The sequence below is a fragment of the Schistocerca cancellata genome, chromosome 2 (assembly GCF_023864275.1).
Source record: "Schistocerca cancellata isolate TAMUIC-IGC-003103 chromosome 2, iqSchCanc2.1, whole genome shotgun sequence".
NCBI classification, from domain to species: domain Eukaryota; kingdom Metazoa; phylum Arthropoda; class Insecta; order Orthoptera; family Acrididae; genus Schistocerca; species Schistocerca cancellata.
The window spans coordinates 596,184,078-596,205,232 of record NC_064627.1 but is presented as its reverse complement, the minus strand read 5'-3'; the positions used below and the strand labels follow the sequence as shown (position 1 = coordinate 596,205,232).

Here is a 21,155-nt window from a genome sequence, read left to right as displayed (position 1 = left end):
CGCAGTTCCAAAGTTTTACAAGGCCCGCCCCATTCCACTTGCCTCAAGGAACAGCATGAAGCAGCAATTTGAACACCTGGATATGACTGGTACTAAGCAACCTTGTGGGCCATGCCATTGGTCATTGTATGGGCCAATGGCACCCTCCACCTCTACTGAGGTAAGGCAATGGTGAATGCTCAGGCCACTGTCGACATTTATCCTCTTCCCATGGTGAATCTCAGACACAGGAATTTCTTTTTCCAAATCATCTTGATGGATGCTTATTTACAGCTGCCACTTGAAGACAACCAGCAAACTGCAGACGTCAATATGCCTTTTGGACACACTAAATACAGTCTTCCCTTTGGTGTTAGATTGGTTGTAGCCTTGTTTCAGCATTACCTTGAGCACCTGGGGAAACAACACTGATTGTCCAGGATGGTTGTGGTTTGTTGAGCAAAGCCATGTATGTGATCGTCTCCACCAACTACACATTGTAACAGCAACAGATGAACCAACTCCATCCACAAGTTGTGACTCCCTCTCAGTTTCAGATCCAGGTGGCATTCAGTTCGGGTGTCAGCTGGTGGCACCCCATCATGACAACGGCCAGTCCTTGTCAACACCCTGCCTGTGCCGCAACCTGGTCAATGCTAGAGCAGGAGCTGGGATTCTGATGGATGCCTCACTTTTCTCCAAATAGTGGGCCATTGTTGCTCTTCCCTGAGAGTGGAGAGGAGGGGAGGGGAGGGATATCAATATGTTACATCCACATTATCTGCCAGACAACATCCCTCCTCATATGATGGTGTCACCAGCAGACAGGCAGGAACGGCCTCCTCTAGATGACACTCCAAATGTGGGAACTACTTTGCAAAGCCTCCTCATACCCCAATCAAATATCTGGTGACATTGTCTCTCCTGGCAAGCCAATTAGTGAGCAGCTCAACATCGCTGCCTTTGGCAGCCTATAATGTGGAACAAGTGTACCCCTCCACATGATGATACAGCCAGTCCCACCAGGCTTATGCAACAGTCATCGCTAAGCCTGCACCCTAAGTTCCAGAAAGTGTCAATGTCATCTGTGAGATGTCTGCATAGAATGTTCTTTGTATCCCATTTTTACATAGGCAAATGTTTTAATAATTCACTGGCACAATCGTACTGAGGTTAGGTGCTACTGGTCAGATAGCTGTGTCACAACAGTTGTTTATGTATACAAAGTTACACTAACATCCAACAAGGTCTTCCGGCTGCACTTGTTTTGACAGCCTGAGTATATGAATGAGCTTGCACTCAACAGTAATCTCAAATCCCTTCTCAGACAATGCAGTTGTCTGTACGAAAGTACAATATGAAGGAAGCTGCACATGTTCAGTCAGACCTTGAGCGAATCCGAAAGTGGTGTAAAGATTTGCAATAAACTTTAAATGTTCTTAAATTAGGACTGTCCACAATATGAAAAAAATATATTATCTGATGACTACAACAGCAATGGGTCACAGTTGCTATCAGTCGACTCATGCAAACAACAAGATGTATCAGTTTGTAGGGATATGACATGGAATGATCACCACATTGGCTCAGTTGTAGATAAAGTATGTGACAGTCTTTGGGTAGTAGGCAGGACACTGGGGAAAATGCAGGCCGCCTACAAAGGAGGCTGCTTACAAAGGAGGCTGCTTACAAAGGAGGCTGCTTACAAAGGAGGCTGCTTACAAACCAGTTTTGCATCCTGGCTTACAATACTGCTGAAGTGTGTGGGACCTGTACCAACTAGGACTAACAAGGGATACTGGAGATTACGAAGAAGGCCCATCATCGATGATCACCAGTTTGTTTCACTCAGAAGTATTTGGTGAAAGCCTACTAAAGAAGTTTCAAGAATCAGCTTTAAGTGATGAATTTAGGCATGTACTACAATCCCCCACATATCAATCCTGTAATAACCACGAAGACAACATCAGTGGCATTTAAAAAATTTTATCCTGGTGTTTCACATGTGAAAAGAGTGGAAAGAAGCCTTAATAAGTGGTACAATAAACTTAGTCTCAGCCTTACACTTCACAGTGATTTATGCAGTATACATGTAAGTAAACCCTGACAGTTCATTGAATAGAACTGCAACTACCCATTCAGTCATTTGTACAAACACTACAGGCTTTCTATTTGTACTGACTTTCTGACAGAATTACATCAAATACACATGAAGAGCAGTCTATCATAAAGTATTTATACAACGAGCCTTCTTGCACCTATTATAGGACTTCTCTGACGATGCAACATACAGTTTCTGAGAATATAAGGGTGGAGTGACCAGAAAATTAACTATCAGATACAGATAAACTACAGATACATATTTTAATTTGTGTGGTGATAATATCATTTCAATCTGAAGCAATGGTTATGGGGCAGCAGCATAATGCATGCTGAAATATCTGGTCTCAGTCTGCTACACTTGCTTAAACCTCAGAGACCTTCGTGATGTCATGCAATCCCCAGTAACATTAAACCAATGAGAGATTATAATGAAGGGATTCCTGCCAGGAGACAGCACTTGTTTGCATAGGAGACAAGGAAGGCAATGAGACTGTCTGTGTTTACGTCAAAATCCATTTGTTCTGTGCCTCAGACCTGAGCATCTGAAAGTCAGGTGTTAGTGGACCACAGTTGCCAAAAAAGTTATTCTTACAGTACAGAAAGATTAAAAAAATTTTAAGATTACTGTCAGCATAATCTGTGCCAACTATCGTAGGGAAATGTTGTAACTTGATGTGTGCACTTGCGATAGATCAGTAATACACCTCGTATTAAATAGTAGATTTCTTAGCCAGCTGGAAGAGACATTAATGGAACAAACAAACTTGACATGGTTTAAATGAAGCAAATAAACTGCTCGTTTCCACATAAATGGTTTTGATAAGGGCGAAACAAGTTCAACTGTTGCCCTGTTTACGGTGATGATCAGCATAAGCTGCTAGGAATCAGCTTAAGGCAGAGTACAATTGTTAGCAAAGTATGTCTTCCAGCTCAGGAGTTGGGTAACAGGATCTTTGAGACTACTGCTAGATCACTACAGAGCATATATCAGTGGTGTGTGAATAGGAACTATTTTAACTTTATCTTGCACATCGAAATAAGGCTGCTGACACTTGGAACTGTTTGTATTGTCATGTGCAGGAACTTGTTCCAGGCCCACAAATAAATGGCTCATTTTCTGATTTCTTGTGGAACTCCAATCATAATTTGGCTCATACATTGCACATCACTATGAGTGCGTTAATATTGGCAGATAAGCATGCCGATGAGAATGAGATGATGAAATATTTCAATGTCTATTCCAAAATTGTACCATTCACTTTCTAAACTGCTTATTCCCCAGTGCAAATACAATTTAACATATTTATTCAGTGAAAGGAAGTTCCAGTAAGATTAAATATTAAACTTTCTATTACTGTACTCACAACGGAAGCACAGCTTAAAAAGGAAAACATGTTCTCTCTTTCACATCCTGTGGTTAAAAAAGCTTTAATGGAATGAAAGATTATTGATGACTTCCCAGCTATCAATGCTTTTACAGGAAAGCGACATTTCCAAATGTCAGACTGTATCGTAGTCAACTGCTGTTATGCTCTGGCTCACTGCTACTCCAATGCAGCAGCACCACATCTCATCTTAGATCTGAAAAAGTGCACTCTGATTGGCAGCATCAATGGAAACTTAACTGGCAGTATGTGCTACCCAATGAATGAAGTCACACACCCCTCTATAGCCCCAGGACAGAAAGCCATGAGGTGCTAAGGTGTATCCTCTACCCAGTTGAGTCAAATGTGTCAATATTCAGTCTTTTGAAGTTTGATTTATGACGCCATCTACTCATGTTGATTTAAGCAGGGAGAGAAAATTGTCACGGAGTACCATCAGTGGTTCACGATACTCTTAGCTTTTAGATGTAGTAACTGCACATTGTGAAGGCGGCAGGAACGATCTGCACACGGAGTGAGTGTTAGCATCCACTGCAGGACTACAACTATGAACAGTGTAATCTGAGGCACCGCCACCAGGAATATTTCAATGTACAGTGTAGATTACAGCAAAATATACACGAATGACTATTCTAAAAAAAAAAAAAAAAAACTCAAACTTATTGAAGACTGGAAAAGAAGAAAGATTAGCTTTCTTATTCCTATTAACAAAGGAGTAATTAGAGGTGAAATGCTAGTCCTAAATGGACTAAGACAGAGAAGGAAACTTGTCATAGCCTTTCCAGAAGAAAACTGAATGGTACTTTCATTTGTCTTTGTAGGAATATGTCATGTTTATTTCTGTCATGCTTATAATGGTATTAGGCAAATATAACTCTCTTCAGTAAGTTTGGCTACATAGTAACCATTCTTCTGCTCGAAGAAATTAATGACCTTACAAGATATTCTCAAAATTCTTCCTTATAAAGGCCAGAAAGCCCTACACCATTAAAAATGGAACCAAAAGAAAACCACGAATTCAATGAAGAATTCACTTTGGGTACACTGCTACCTCACAGTGCACAGAAGTCTTTAAATGGCATTTAAAATGAAAAGATTTAAAGGAAATTTCATTAAGAAGGACAAATCGGGTAATGTATGTATACTCTGTAAAGGAGACTCAAAAGAACACACACATACACACACTTACATATAACACGGTAATGGAATTTCAGCTGAAGACACACACTTAATGTGATCAAATACATCGAATTATGAGCTCTGGGTAATTCTCCATGACCATTATTTCAAAGAACCACCTCATAATTACTACACCGAAGTTCCCAGTCACAAATTTGTACAACGCGCGTACAGGACTAGGACTGGCAATTCTTGCCATTTCAGTCCAGCTCAAGATTATTCGATTATTTAAGTCCATGTTTGGTAATATATTAGTTTATAAAGTTCATGACTGGATTCAGCTTTGTACCCATAATCGCATCAGACTTTATCAGAAATGCACAGGTGGGTAGTTCTATGTGTCACTGCTGTAATTGTTGGATCAGATGAAGGCTAAACAACAGAAACTGGTTATCAATTTTACTATTATGTGGTCTATAAATGAATTCATTACAAACTTAAATCTGTCTCCTCCGCAGTTCCAAGCAGCCTCCTTTCTTCTAGTTTACTAGTAGTACTATTTAATTACAAAGCTTTTTCATCAATGCTTTGTCACCTTATGTGACACCAAGTCATCTCCAAAATTTTGCAAAATAAAACAGACAGAAATAAAGGAAAGAAAACGAAAATCTTTACAGTAACTGCCTCCAAAGAAATAGGAGAAATACGGGAACTATAGAGCAAACAGAATTTAAGCAAGGTTTCCTTAACTCTCTGGTTTATTTTTCAGTTGTGATTTACAAGGTTAACTGTTACTTTTACTTACATACTCTAAAGTAGCCAGTATTACAGGTAGTTAAAATCTCTTATGTAGTCTAACCTTTTCTTGTTGACTGCTTTACCTAATTACGGTTCAAACTCTGCACTTCCACTTTATCCACTGTGCAACTTTGTATCCCTGTGCTCCACATTTCTGCATAACTGAATCTGGCTTACATTCTTGTCTACATATGACCCTAATTGCCTATTGTGCTCTTACACAAATTCATTTTGGAAAATAAGCATTTCCATTTTGTTTGTCCCCTCCACTACAACTAATATCTCTCTACATCATCACTAAGTTCAAGGCAACTTCAGCTGTTAAATGAGAGTCAGTTTTTGTGTGGAATATCTTAACAATAAAGCAACAACTGAAGAACAAAACTTTTCTTGTCACAATGTAAAAGTGTCCAAAAACTTACATCTGTCAAAAAGAAAAGAATTATCAGAAGGGGGAGAAAGGTGTTGTTCTAAGAATCAAATTCACTGTAACAATGGTGCAGAGAGAGAGAGAGAGAGAGAGAGAGAGAGAGAGAGAGAGAGAGAGAGAGAGCAAACCACACTGGATGAAAACAGTATATACAGATACTTAATGGTACGAATGTTTGATTTGGAAGACCGACTAGCACAAAAAAAAAAAAAAAAAAAAAAAAAAAATGTTGCAGCAGAGTTATTTTCCAAAATATGAGGTATGGCACAGCGCAGTAGGACAAGTTTACAACCACATTGTGAATTAGCAAGCATGGTTTGGATGCGTGAAACCCCAACAACAAGCAACTGGCCCAAAGAAACTGACTCCTTCCACTCTCAGCATGTTTAATGGGCTGAATGTAATTTGCATAAAGAAACTGTTACGAGCAGCCTGTTTCACACCCCTCATATATAAAGTACTGGCACTCTAGCAGAAAGTCATATAATTATCAAAGCAAGTACATTAGCAGTTGCTACAATTCATTAGTAGCATACTCTACTAGTGCCACCTGACATAATTCCTCTTGCATTTTAATGCATATCTTGGCTCATTCCACATTACCGGAAGACAGTTCTTCATAAAGGGGTTTACAGAAAACAATGACTAAATGAATGACATATTTAAGGTGTGTCCCATTACTAACAAACAATAGTATTAAATGACACTGGGAGAGAAGGAATGGAGACTGCAGATATATGCACAGCAATTTATGTCTGTTATAGTTCTGTAAGTCTTGATTTATTGGTAACTCTTCATTTGAAAGTAAACACGACAGCCGAGAATAATGGCGAAAATCAGGAGCAGGGCAGTGTCAGAATGGTAATACAGTTATGATGACATCCAAGAGAAATTAACGCACTAGTTAAGGAGCAATGTAGTATACTGGAAGAAACAAGCTTATGAAAAAAGATCTTTCAAAATCTGTTATCCACTGCTGCATAAAATTTGTAATATTTATTTATTGATCATTTTATCACATTCTTGCTATAGAACTTGTCAGTGTGGCGATATCACCATTTGGCTAGACATTAAAGGTCCTCTAGGATAGATTGGTCTATTCTTCAGTAGGAGGGAATGCTAACAACCATAGCACAAGAATCATGGTGCACAGAGGTACACGTTAGAATTATGAAGTTGGATTATTTGTAACAATTTTTTCCCCTTTGAAAGTAATCTTGAAGTGTACATTTTGGAGTCAATTACTAGTACTTATGGCATCAGTACATCTTGAGGCAATTATTAATATAATATGATATAGCCAATCATGAGTCACCACATTCTAAATTAGCTGGCAGCCACACTAGATAATCAAATGACCACTCTCCTTACCCAATTTCTCAAATGCGAACTGTGAACATGCTCGCCCTATAAAAAATAGCCTCTCACCAACAAGCACAACACACATTCTTATTATGCAAAGCCACATTGTTTAAGTAATCCCTGCAAATCAATGGCAAAGAACAATATACTTTTATTCTGGTGTCTCCAAGTCAAACAGTTCATTTCTTGACTATATTATTGACCTTATGCTCCAAGCAACTACATAAACTATTCCCAGCAATATTTAAATAGTTATCTGCTATTTAGTTCACCACATACACAAGTACACACTGCATCATAACCCTTTTAATTCATTATGACTTGGGAACCAACTGCTACACGATACGATTCAACGCATGAACTAAATGAGGAGAAAATGATACCTTATATTTAACCATTAATATTACAGTATGTTCTCCAGTCTGAATATTATCTAACATATGATGACTGAAAACTTTGCTTCAACAAAATCCCTAGCAAACAAATACATGAAAGAAAGGTAATGAAAACGAAGAGCACTCACGTCTTCTTCTCATTAGGTGTTGCCGCCACCAGCTCATAAATCTGCGCTCCATTATGTGAAGTATTTACCAGGTACAGGGCATTTTGATCTGCAACAGAAAAAATATTTTCCAATTGATTATAACTACATCCAGTTCATCTGTCTGCAGTAGTTGTTTTATATTACTTGCTAAAGAGTGTATTATCCAAGAAACTGTATTGATTTTATCATTGTATTCATTTATGAGTATAGAAATTCTTTCTTTCTACAGCACTTTACATGGAGTTGTATGATGGGTAAAATTATTTATGGTGTGATACATAAGTCTGCAAATTATTTTGTTTGTTACAACGCAGGAGACTGACAACATCAACACAGATCCCATTAACATTTTCTTTTAAATTAAGCACTGGTATTACTACAAATGAACTTCATTCAGAATCATTATTTTTAAAATATCAACAAATCAATAAATCAATCAAGTCCAATCATACTGGATGGTAAGGTTAAGAGAGAGGTAATGTTAACACTGAAATGGGATAATTTACAGCAAAACTTGCACCGATGAAGATGTGAACTCCATGCTAAGAGTTCTACAACACAGTAACAAATTTCAGTCCTGTATTGAATAATGTCTTCCAACAGGATAAACCCCTAGATCATGCTCTATGAACTGGACTTGGGGTGGTCCATTGCCTCACCGCAAGTGTTCTCTGAAATGAGTTTGGGCTGCCTGGAGTGCTGCACTGCATGTTCTATGAATAGTGCTTGGCAAAACTGATGGCAACGTGATGATGTGACCAGAAATATATTCACACACTTTCCATTATTCGCAGTGACAGACTACACTAAATCAAGAGGAAGAAAACAGTGTAAAAAACGCATATGTTATCCTCAAATACAAAGGCAAAATGAGTGGCACTGACTTAGCTGATCAATACATGACAAATTATACCACAACAAGCAAATTTCTCTGAGAATATTACGTAAAGCAATTCTGCCAACTGATGGGCATTGCAGCTCCACATTCATCCTTGGTTTACAAGAAACTCAGTGACAAATTCGGGATAACTGATTTCCTACTTCAGCTTAAGGAAAGTTAACTTAAAAAATGCATTCGTGAGTCCTTCCTCTCAGCAAAGCAATTTAGCTTGTCCTTGCCAAGTCTCAGACCCAACACAACTGGTGGTACAACCTTTTCCTAAATAATTTCCTTCTACTGAGAAGAAACTGGCGCCGGTGAGATATACCTAGTGTGCTGCAGCAAAGAAGACATTAATGGGAAGAAAATAAGAAAGACATATTTATTGTGAAGAGTGCGATGCTGGACTATGTGCAATACCCTCCCTTGAGCTATATCATATGAAAAATAATTTATAAATAAATGTTGTATAAGGAAACTGTAAAATAATTAAGGAAACTGTAAAATAATTAAGGAAACTGTAAAATAATTAAGGAAACTGTAAAATGATTGCTGTATAAGAAAACTGTAAAATGATTGCTGTATAAGAAAACTGTAAAATGATTGCTGTATAAGAAAACTGTAAAATGATTGCTGTATAAGAAAACTGTAAAATAATTGCTGTATAAGAAAACTGTAAAATAATTGCTGTATAAGAAAACTGTAAAATAATTGCTGTATAAGAAAACTGTAAAATAATTGCTGTATAAGAAAACTGTATTTACTAGCTCCTCCAGTAATATCCTGCTTGAGGCTATTCTAATATGCCAAAAGTAATTTACTTGCATAGGCTTCCACAGCCTGTCAGTTGATGAACTTTTTTTTGCGAATGGTACCATGTCATACTGTAAAAGACTACACTGGAGAAATCAATGTTTTGGCTATGGTTACAGTGACCCAGGGGGGAGAACACTGTAGTAATGGTCATAATTTTGATTTATCCAGTACAGTTTGTTTACAATCTCACACTGCACCATGCTCTGAAAACTGATGTAAAAAATAATTTCTCGTATTTTAATAACATACATTGCTGCTGCCAAAAGGTTTGAGTTGCTGGCAAATAACAATTGCAACAATCATTTGCTTTGGAAAAAGTCATTCTGAACCATGCCAGCACCAAGGAAGTGTCATGAGGCAGAAGAATAATTTTGTGGGCGGGAACAGATAGCAATTAACAGTAGCAAATGAAATGATCACGACTGATATGCAAGAATCTGTCTCCTTGTGAGAAGTTGGACATACTCATGAAACTGAATAAAAAGTGGACAGAACAATTTATGTTAAACACAAACTGTAGTCAAGGAACTATCAGCCCAGCAGAATGACTTAAATATTCTTCTACACTGAGTTTATGTGGAAGCGCACAGGACGCCACAATACATGAAAGCATTTGTTTGTCAACAGCTGCACACTTTTAAAAAAATAATGTGAATTATTCTTATTAATATTTGCCAAGTCATGCACTTCACAGGTCTGTTACTTCAGAGCATACGCACACAAGTGCAACTGAAATCGATTGAGAACTATACAAACAGTAATCTATAAAACTGTTTGAAAAGTTTTGGGAAGTAACTAGATGCCGAAAATCAGAACAAAAAGTGGAGGAAAGAACATTTACAGTATTTACAAAGCCTTGGGGTCTATACTAAATAGACTTTACTGAATGACAAAATTTTCTCCCTGTGTGCCTTCAATGTTATTTATGTCAATAAAACAGCAAGAAGTGTTTATGGTGAGTCACTTAACAACAAACAGTAAAAAATGGCAGTCTGCATCCACAAAGGTGGTAGAAGTTGATATCAGTAGTTTAGGAAATGAGAATCTTAGATGAACACTGCTTTGAGTCACAAGGTTACATTATAATCAAAGGCAAAAAGGAAAAATAAAATAATAATAATAATAATAATAATAATAAAAACACTCTTAGGCAGGTAGATTTTGGGTTCAGTTATGGACTTCACTCTCCCTACAATCTGACCCTCTACTCTTTCTTTTTGGTGTGCAAATGAAGGTTTACACAATGGTGAACATACATGTACCAATCAATCAGGTAAGACACTTTGAAGAGCGAGACATTCTGAAAGGAGCAAGAGGATATCCTCTCCAAAGTACATAACAAATACATCATCATTCTGCTTGGAGGCTTCAATGCCCAGCATACCTAGAAAAAAAAAAAAAAAAGTATCAGAAGATTGTTGGAAACTAACCAGCTCACAGGTGAACCAATTACAAAGAGAGAACAGAAGAGACGCAGAACATTCAGTCTGATTCTAAATTCAACTGCTTTGAACCACCTGCCCAGGAAGCAGAAGATCTGGACGTCTTCAAACTCCAACTTTCGAGAATTCCAAATTGACTATTTCACCACTGCATGGAAGGCACAAAAAGAAAATCATAAAGTAAAGACTGTGAGAAATACCAACCTGGACACAGTTTAACTTTTATGTTTGAACAGGAGTGATCTAATTCCAATACCAAGGAGGTCAGTCCCAGAAAAAATTATAAATATGACGGAGACAAGCTAAGGAGAGAACAAGTATTCAGCCACAAGTTGGAAACTGTAAGTCTGGACACAGGAACAACTGCAAGGAGCTATATTCAAAGCAGCTAAGTAGATGGTCCCACTCGCAACATTCAGAAAGCATTCTTACTGGGGTAATGAATAAGATGCAGCAGTATAACTAAGAGAGGTTGTTTGGCAAAAATGGAATTTCCAGGAAAATGAAACCAACAGGGTCAACATACCAAACATGAAAAACTCTGCATTAAAAACTATCTGCAGGACGAATCATACACACATTTAAAAAGAATAAGTTAGTACAAACCAAACAAAACTGAAAAAAATAAGACATGACCTAATTTTGATAAAATGGACACGTACCTGACGTACAACAACTCTGAACATATACAACCCTCTGGGCCTACAGTTCAGAGATTTCAAAAGGGGAAAATCAGCCCACAGTGATCAAGGTAATTGCTAGAATCTATCCATTTATCTTTAACAGCTCCTCTAGTTTGAGGCTCCAGATATCACATCCAAACATCCTCATAGATCTGTCTCCATTCACGAAGGAGTAAATCAAGATTATCATCCGAACACTGAAGGACAATAAGGAACAGGGTGAATATCTGATAATTCCTGAACTGTGGAAGACTGCAGGAGATAATGCAATTGATAAACTTGTTGCAATTATTCATGATATTTGGGAAAGTGAGAAACTGCCAACTTCCTAGCAGATGGACCTCTGCTGTAATACATCCACTACATCGGAATGGGGATAGAATCGATGTAAGCAACTAGGCACCTCTCTCCCACTAAACATTTACAATATCCTCTCAAAAGCTCTACAGAACAGGGCAAGAAAACAAACTGGTCCACAATTGGGGGAATACCAATGGGGCTTCGGGAAGGGATGACCAGGTGCTCAGCAGATTAAGAATCTGAGTCCATTCCTTCATAGCTGAAACTCAGCAACATGGGATTTGTTATGACCACCCTTCAGTTTCAGGAAGGTGTGTTCCTCACTAATCGAACTACCCTACTTCAAATCTTGAAGAATTTAGCCTAGATAACAAGACAAAATCAGTTATCTAACAAACCATGACCAACACCACCTCCAAACTGAATTTCAGAGGAGATACATCCAGTGCTCTTGAAATTAGATTAGGAGTGAGAGAATGCATGGATAGTGGCTTCCATTATCCATTTTTTTTAGCCCCCCACCCCAGAAAAGATAATCTGAGAATGGTGGAAATAATTGAACAATTCAAAAATTTTTGTGTGTATTTCAGTAGCTATTAAGGTTTCAAACTTTATTTGTACAACATTGCACAAAGGAGCTCAAAAACTTTTATGCATGTTCATACAACTGAGTGTGGGCACCATTTGTAGCTCTACATATACTGGAACAATTTTACACTTATCACCAAATGTTCATAAGTATGACACGTGTTATGGCCCCTACTGTGACATATACCAGTTGTCTCAAATGTACGAGGTATTGGACCCTTCTTCTGCAAACAACTCCTTGATAAACACTCATGCACTGTAGTCCAGTAGAGTCACATCAGGAGACTGAGAGGGGGGGGGGGGGGGGGGGGGGGGCAAGTAACACTCAGGAAATGTCTCCACGAGAAATGTGGCAGACATCCACATGATAATGTGGTGGGGCACCATCCAGCTGGAAAATGTTGTCAGGAGGCATCTGTGGAACTGCATAGTTTCCCAACATGTCTTGATAGGTGTATCCCGTCACAGTTGTGTATGAGCCACACGACTCGGCACTAGTCATGAAATGGTGACTATCTTTGAGTGTGTGTTCGTCTGTTACATATTTACCTGACAATATAAAATGTCAAGTTCTTTTGTTATAATGATTTCTTTGCAAACACTGGAAGCCTGCACACCATATATATGAGTTCACGTGAAAGTTCTCTGGATAAGTTACCATGTGAGATTGTAAAAAAAAATATTACTGATGAAACCAAAGTTTCAGCCTTGGTTACACTAGCTTTATTCTGAGGCTGTAACCATTGTCACCCAACACCAAGATGAATAGACTGAGACTAACCTATCAGAGAAAGAAGACTGTGACATGCATTATCAACCTGAAGGTACCCCACTGACTACAGACATCTGCAATAATAGATCAATGTCCTTAAATGCCTAAGTTACACACTACTGTACCGTTATTTGACTGGAGGTTCTGTAAGTGGCAGAGGTGCTTACAATGAAAAAGTGATGTCCAATGGAAAGACCTGAAGCCAAAGAAAGAAATGCTTTGAGAAAAATCCTGGTGTTGATGGAAAAAAAAGGGAGCGAGAGAGAGAGAGAGAGAGAGAGAGAGAGAGAGAGGGAGACTACAGAACACATCACAGCCATGAACTATCTAAGTATGTCAAAGATCAGTGACTATGATGATACAAGATGACATAGACAACATTTCCAGTTGGTGTGGTGAATGGCAGCTGGCCCTTAATGTAGAAATATGTTATTTCATGTAGATGAGTAGGAAAAACAAACCTGGAATGTTCGGATACGTTTGACACGGTCACAGTGTTTAAATATCTGGGCATAATGTTGCGAAGTGATACGAAATAGAGCAAGCGTGAGAGGATTGTGGTAGGGAAGGAGAGTGGTCGAGTTTAGTTTATAGGGAGAATTTGAAAGGAGACCACATACAGGATGCTAGTGCGAGTACTCTTGAGTCCTGCTCAATTTTGTGAGCATTGCACCAGGTCAGATTGAAAGACGACATCACAGCAGTTCAGAGGCGAGCTGCTAGATTGTTACTGGGAGGTTCGATCAGCATGCAAGTGTTGTGGGTACACTTCGGGAACTCAAGTGGGAATTCCCGGAGAAGAACACTATTGAGTAAGGTCTGAGACCTGACATTTGAAGGCGACTGCAGAATGATTCTACTGCCGCTAACACATATTTTGTGTAGGGGCCACACAGATAAGGAATGAGAAATCAGGTCTCATAAACAGGCATCGCTCTAACTGCAAGTGGAACAGGAAATGTAATGGCCAGTAGCAGTACAGCATACCCTCTGCCACGCACTGAGTGGTAGCTTGCGGAGTACGTATGTAGATTAAGATTATTCACAAGGTGGAGGATTGCCTCTTATGGTCATGTAACACGAATGTATGCAGTGAAGGTATCTAAAAGGATGTTAACATACTTGCAACATAAGAAAGCCCAATGGCTGTGGTTCACTTAAGTTTAAAAAAGGTCAAGGAGACCTGAAAATTTCTCTTCCAGATATCCCAAAGCACAATCTGCCAAATGAAAAAGTAATAAAAAGCAAAGATTATCAGCAAAAGCTTAAGATAAGGAACATGTGAACCCCCAAGAGAAAAAGAGCAACAACAGAAAACAGTGAGTCTTTCCAAGTCAGCAATTCAGAAGGTGCTGTTTCTTTCTGAGATATGGGCTTTAACTTGCCCCCATACCAGCTCAATAGGATTGTAGTGGCAGTGATATGGTGGTAACCCGATTACTTTGTGACCATGCTGTCTTGCCAGTTCATCTATCTCGTAAGTGCGGTATTTAGGCTTGTATGCATTTACGAGCATGAGTAACTCTGCCCTGGTCTGTGCGAGGAATTCCATTAGACGAGAACCATGAAACAATTTCATCCTTCCTGATATTTGAAGTAGGAGCCTTATTCACTTGTACAGAGTGCACACTTGTGTTGGCCATGACAATAACAGAATTCTCTTCCATGTCCGGAAGTAGCTGTTGCACAAACCACCACTTTAAGACAGCATAGGTCATTACAGAGTGATAGTCATCTGATTCCTTCGCCTTCAATGTTTCAAATATTAATTTACTCTCTGGTATGAAGCCTGTCTCTGCAGAACCAGCGTGAAGCACAATATGACGTCTCCCTTTTCCCACGGGAACCTTCAGGCCACCAACATCACCACTTGTCTTCCAGCACATTGGTCTTGAATTGTTCTGGTGAACGTATGTTTCATCAAGATAATAAATATGTGGTTTTCTGGCCTGTTTTATCTCGTGCATTTCTCTCAAGGACACAGTTCTTGCTGCTACAATGTCACTTCTCTATAAGAGCAGTTTTCTTCCATCATTGCTGTTTCTGTATTTAAATCCCATCTCCCTTAATATTCTGTGCATGGCAGATTTGCTGCAGTTGAAACTTTCAGCTTCTCTCATGCAGGAACATACGGTAATTTATCTGCTGTAGGATATTCACCTTGGCTATACATGTCAAATATTTTGCGCTGTAATACATTCTTGCTGAAATCGTCGAGCTCACTTATGAATTTCTTTCGATTTCGGTGCTTACCAGGTGACTTAAAAATAGGCGATTCGTTCTCTTCAGTAGATGCTTTGGCTTCACTGGCAACCTGTTTTACAGTTCTCGAACTGGTACCACATGCCTTAGCTGTTCATTCTTGGCACTTGGCTACACTGGGCGATGCTTTTTTGTCAGTTGTGGCTGCAACTTCCAGCTCCTGTCTAAATAACATATATGCAAAATATTATTTCTCTCGCCTGCCTGTGTAGTACTGGGTGAGATTTGCTGTTGCCATTCATATTACCACAATGCCTTGCAATAACTTCTGAAAAGCACCACACACAATGCTAAAACCAGTCGTAAACTTCCTGTGCACAAAATGACATTAAATTGGGTGCTCACTATGGCTGACTGACTCCTATTGGTCAGCAGGTCATGTGACTTCCATGTTACTGAGCATCCAGTCCTCACCCGCCAAGTTACATGACGCCCACTCTAGTAGTGCGAACGGCTGAAAGCATGAATATCAAGAGCTCAGATGGAAAACCAGTCCTAAGCAAAGAAGAGAAAGCAGAAAGCTGGAAGGAGTATATAGAGGGTCTATACAAGGGCAATGTACTAGAGGACAATAATATGGAAATGGAAACGCACGTAGATTAAGATGAAATTGGAGATATGAAACTGCGTTAAGAATTTGACAAGGCACTGGAAGACCTAAGTTGAAACACGACACCAGGAGTAGACAATATTCTGTCAGAGCTACCAATAGTCTTGGGAGAGCCAGCCATGACAAAACTCTTCCATCTGATGAACAAGATGTACGAGACAGGTGAAATACCTTCAGACTTCAGGAAGAATATAATAATCCCAGTTCCAAAGAAAGCAGATGCTGACAGGTGTGAATATTATCAAACTATCAGTTTAATAAGTCACAGCTGCAAAATACTAACATAAATCATTTACAGAAGAACGGAAAACTGGTAGAAGCCAACCTCTGGAAAGGTCGGTTTCGATTCCGGAGTAATTTCTGAACACGCAAGGTAATACTGCCCCAATGACTTCTCTTGGAAGATAAGTTAAGGAAAGACAAATCTAAGTTTATAGCATTTGTAGACTTACAGAAAGCTTTTGACAATGTTGATTGGAATACTCTCTTTCAAATTCTGAAGGTGGCAGGGGTAAAATACAGGGAGCAAAAGGCTATTTACAATTTGTAGAGAAACCAGATGGCAGTTACGAGAGTCAAAGGGCATGAAAGGGAAGCAGTGGTTGGGGAGGGAGTGAGACAGGGCCAATCTCTGATGTTATTCAATCTATATACTGAGCAAGCAGTAAAGGAAACAAAAGAAAAATTCAGAGTAGGAATTCAAGTCCTGGCAGAAGAAATAAAAACTTGGAGGTTTGCTGACGACATTGCAATTTTGGAGAGACAGCAAAGAACTTAAAGACCAGCGGAACGGGATGGACAGTGTCTTGAAAGGATGATATAAGATGAACATCAACAAAAGCAAAACGAGGATAATGGAATATAGTCGAATTAAACCAGGTGATGCTGAGGGAATAAGATCAGGCAGTGAGACACTTAAAGTAATAAATGAGTTTTGGTATTTGGGAAGCATATAACTGATGATGATCGAAGTAGGAAGGACATAAAATTGTAGACTGTCAATGGCAAGAAAAGTGTTAATGAAGAAAAGAATTTGTTGATGTGAAGTATAGATTTAAGTCTCAGGAAGTCGTTTCTGGAAGTATTTGTATGGCACGTAGTAATGTATGGAAGTGAAACATGGAAGATAAACAGCTTATACAAGAAGAGAATAGAAGCATTTCAAATGTTGTGCTACAGAAAAAAGCTGAAGATCAGATAGGTCACATAACTAATGAGGATAAACTGAATAGAATTGGGGAGAAGAGAAATTTGTGGTACAACCTGACCAGAAGGGATAGAATAGTAAGACACATTCTGTGACATGAAGGGATCACCAATTTAGTACTGGAGGAAAGCATGTAGAGGGAGACCAAGAGATGAATGCAGTAAGCAGATTCAGAGGGATGTAGGTTGCAGTTGTTACTCGGAGGCTTGCACAGGATAGAGTAGCATGGAGAGCTGCGTCAAACTACTCTTTGGAATGAAGACAACAACAACAAGTACTCTATGCCTATCAACAATGAATATTAAAATGCACCTGACATCTTATCTTCAGTACAACTTTGATTTCACAGGAACACATACTTGAAGCACTGAATATTACAGTAAAACATTGAGTTACTGGCACCACATATTCCCATTTACAGAAATGGAGGCAAAATAACATTCAGATTACTTTAACTCTCCTACTCCTACTCCTCCTCTACCATGTTTCAAAATGTTCTATTCTTACAAATACACTCCTCAGATTTTCCGCTGGATTGTATTGTGTTAATCCCACAGTATTTCATTGAATGGAACTGCTATACATCTTCAGGTGGTGGTAGTTGCTACTGTCACTATGCCGAGATGCTACCACTGATAATCACGTGGCGGCATCAAAATTTATTAGGTTGGGAGCAGGCAATATAAGTGCGCACAACAAGATGCTCACAGTTGGAGGAAAGCAGAGCTCCTAGTGCCCCCAAGCTGGAAGTCACAGTAAGGCCTTCTGCGTGTGTGTTGTGGGCCAATGACTGTGCTGCGGGATGCTCCTGTGGTTAAGAGCTGAATTAAATCTCAGCATTTCATTGCAAGAAGTCACGAATCAAATGTTCTTGTTTTCCCTGTTTTGATTTAATGGCAGCCAGTGCTCGATTCCAGGTGGCGCATAACTGGAAATCCGAATCCCTTTTGTGGCCACAAGTTGTTATCACCCTGCACAAAGCAGTAGTGTACTAAGCTCTTTGGTGCATAGAGCACGTGTGTTCATAGATGTTGACAGTCTATCTGCTGAGCTACAATATCTCAGAGCAGTATTCCAACAATGGCTATTCCAACAGGCAGATATGCCATTCATTCTGTTCAAAGCAAATTCAAAGCAGGCACACGAATGAAGATGAGGAGGCACCCACTGAAACGGCATTCTTGCCCTATTTGGCAGCATGTTCTCCAGACTGGAAATAATTGTCGAAAGACAAGACATGAAGTGCCACCAGTAACATTAAGAAATTTATCGTTCTTGGTCGAAGACAATCTAGGCTTTAGGAGATATGGCATTTGTAAGAACCCACACCAATGTGGAATATCTTATATGGGGCGGACGTGAACCGTGCAAGAACGTTGCGTTAAACAACATTGTCACACACACATGGGGCACTGCCTGGACACAGAGCCTCACATGTTTTATGGAAAGAATGAAATTTTATTCCCAGTGTCATCTTTCTGGGACTGTGTTGTTAAGGATGCACACATAACTGTACGGTGGACTGTCTTATCAGCAAGGATGCAGGTTTCCAACTAAGCACCATCTGGAATCCAGCACAGGCTGTCATTAAATCAAAACAGAGAAAACAAGAACTTCCAATTCATGTTTCGATGCAGCGCACTGCTGATAATTAATTCAGCTTTTAACCACACCAACATCTGGCAACACAGTCATTGCCCACGCTGCAAACATGGATGGCCTTTCTGCTGTTCCCAGCAGGGAGCATTAGTAGTGCTGCTTTCCTGCAACTGCAAACATCTTGCTGTGCATGCGTATGGCCTAAAAAATTCTGACAATGATGTGTGAACATCATCAGTCATGTCTTGCAGTTGTCACAGCAGCAACTACCATCACTTGAAGGTGTCAAGCAATTGCACCAATGAAATATTGCGGTATTTACAGAATATGATCTGGCAGCAAACCCAAGAAGTGTATTTGTAACACATCCATTGCAAAAGCCTGAAAGCCACATTTTCTACTCTTGCTTCAACTGCGTACAGTCCATGTTTAACTTATGTAAAAGGCTGCACTCCAAGCAAATACCTCCAGAAGAGACTCTCTAACAAACAAATGCCTGTTTTTTTCTGAAATGCTTTTCTTTCTACTGTCAGTATGTATTTTGTAACCCCTCTACTTCAGCCATAATCCATTACTTTGCTGCTCAAATAGCAAATGTAATGACGTCTTTTAGTGTGTAATTTCCAAATTCAATTCCCTTGGTTTCCCCTGATTTAATTCAGCTACGTTCCACTACACCTGTACACTTTTGGTGATGTTCCTCATGTAATACCTTTTTGGGACACTATCCATTCTGTTCAACTGCTCTCCCAAGTAATCTGCCATCTTCGGCAAGTACACCATTGGAAAATTATGAAGTTTTTATTTGTTTTCCCCCCAACTTAATTTTTTTCCCTAAATTCTCATTGATTTCCTTCACTCCTTGCTCAGTGTATAGATTGAATAACATCAGTGGCATGTTACAATCCTGTCTCACACCCTTGTCAACTACTGCTTCCCTTTCACATCCCTGACTCTGTGTAATTGTCATCTGATTTCTGTAGCAGTTGTAGATAAAGTTTCACACTCTGTATTTTACTCTTGCTATCTTCAAAATTTTGGCAAGTGTAGTCCAGCTGAAAGCTTTCTCCACATCTACAAATCCTACGAACACAAGCTTGTCTTTCCTTAACCTATTTTTTAAGAGAAGTCACTGCATCAGCATTGGGTCTTGCGGTTCTCCATTTCTTTGCAACCCAAACGTATCTTCCTAAGGTCAGATTCTACCATATTTTCCATTCCCCTCTAAATAATCCTGCTCTTATTTTGCAATCACGACTTACTGAACTGAGATTCTGGTAATATCCACACCTGTAACACCTGCTTTCACTGGAACTGGAATAATTACATTCTTCCTGAAGCATGAGGATATTTTGGATGTCTCATGTCTTGCACATCAGGTTTACAATTCTGTCAAGCACGGTTCTCCCAACAGTCAAAATACTTGTGACTTAATTTTGTCTACTCATGGGGCCTTCTTTCCACTCACAGCCTTTGGTGCTCTGTGACGTTATTTTCACTGTATCTTCTATCCCTTCGTCTACTTCCCTTTCTATGGTACTGTCCAATTTGTATCCCTAATATAGCCTCTACATATTCCATCCATCTTTCAGCTTTCCTACCTTTATTGACTGGCCATCGGTGCTCTTGATATTCACACAGTTGCTTCTTTCTTCTCCAAAGATGTCTCATATCCCTATAGGTGCTATAGGTCTTTTTCACTAGTTGTACATTCTTCTTCAGCCCTGCTTTTGTCCCCTAGCCATTCCTGTTGGCCGTTTAGCATTTCTTCAGATGCCTGTATTATCTTTCGTTGGCTTCTTTTGATATATTTTTAATGTTTTATATTTTTGTCAAATTCAGTATCTTCTGCAATGTCCTGCTTTTTAAGAATGTTATCCTCTGCTGCCTGTCCTATTTGATTTCTCAGCCTAGCCACTGATCATCATTTATATTCCCCCCTCCCCTCTACATTTCAGCCAAATGCTCCCTCAAACTCAAAACCTCCGATTCCATCAATTCATGAAGATCCCATCTCCTTAATAGATACACAACTTTTCTTCCCCGATTTCTTCCATTTAGTCTCCAGTTTATAACCTCACAGAGTAGCCCTGTCCAATCTACTGCATACCCTTAGAATTTTGACGTCAGTTTTCCAATCTACTGCATACCCTTAGAATTTTGACGTCAGTTTTCAAGAAGTGAGGTGGAGGAATAAATATGGACTCCTGCTGTTGATTAAGGATTTAAGGAGACTAAATGTCCAAGGTCACCAGTCTCTTATTAACCCCCCGACC

The 21,155-nt window shown here is 39.2% G+C and overlaps 1 protein-coding gene across 5 annotated transcripts in view; it reads right to left on the bottom strand.

The window, feature by feature from the left end:
* LOC126162235 (rho guanine nucleotide exchange factor 12) overlaps window positions 1–21,155 on the bottom strand; it is a 1,164,938-nt gene that overhangs the window by 205,788 nt on the left and 937,995 nt on the right. For all 5 annotated transcript variants that reach the window (XM_049918604.1, XM_049918605.1, XM_049918607.1 and 2 more), the window contains one exon: window positions 7,700–7,787. In XM_049918604.1, the coding sequence (XP_049774561.1) occupies window positions 7,700–7,787 (88 nt within the window). The remainder of the gene's footprint in view (window positions 1–7,699; window positions 7,788–21,155) is intronic.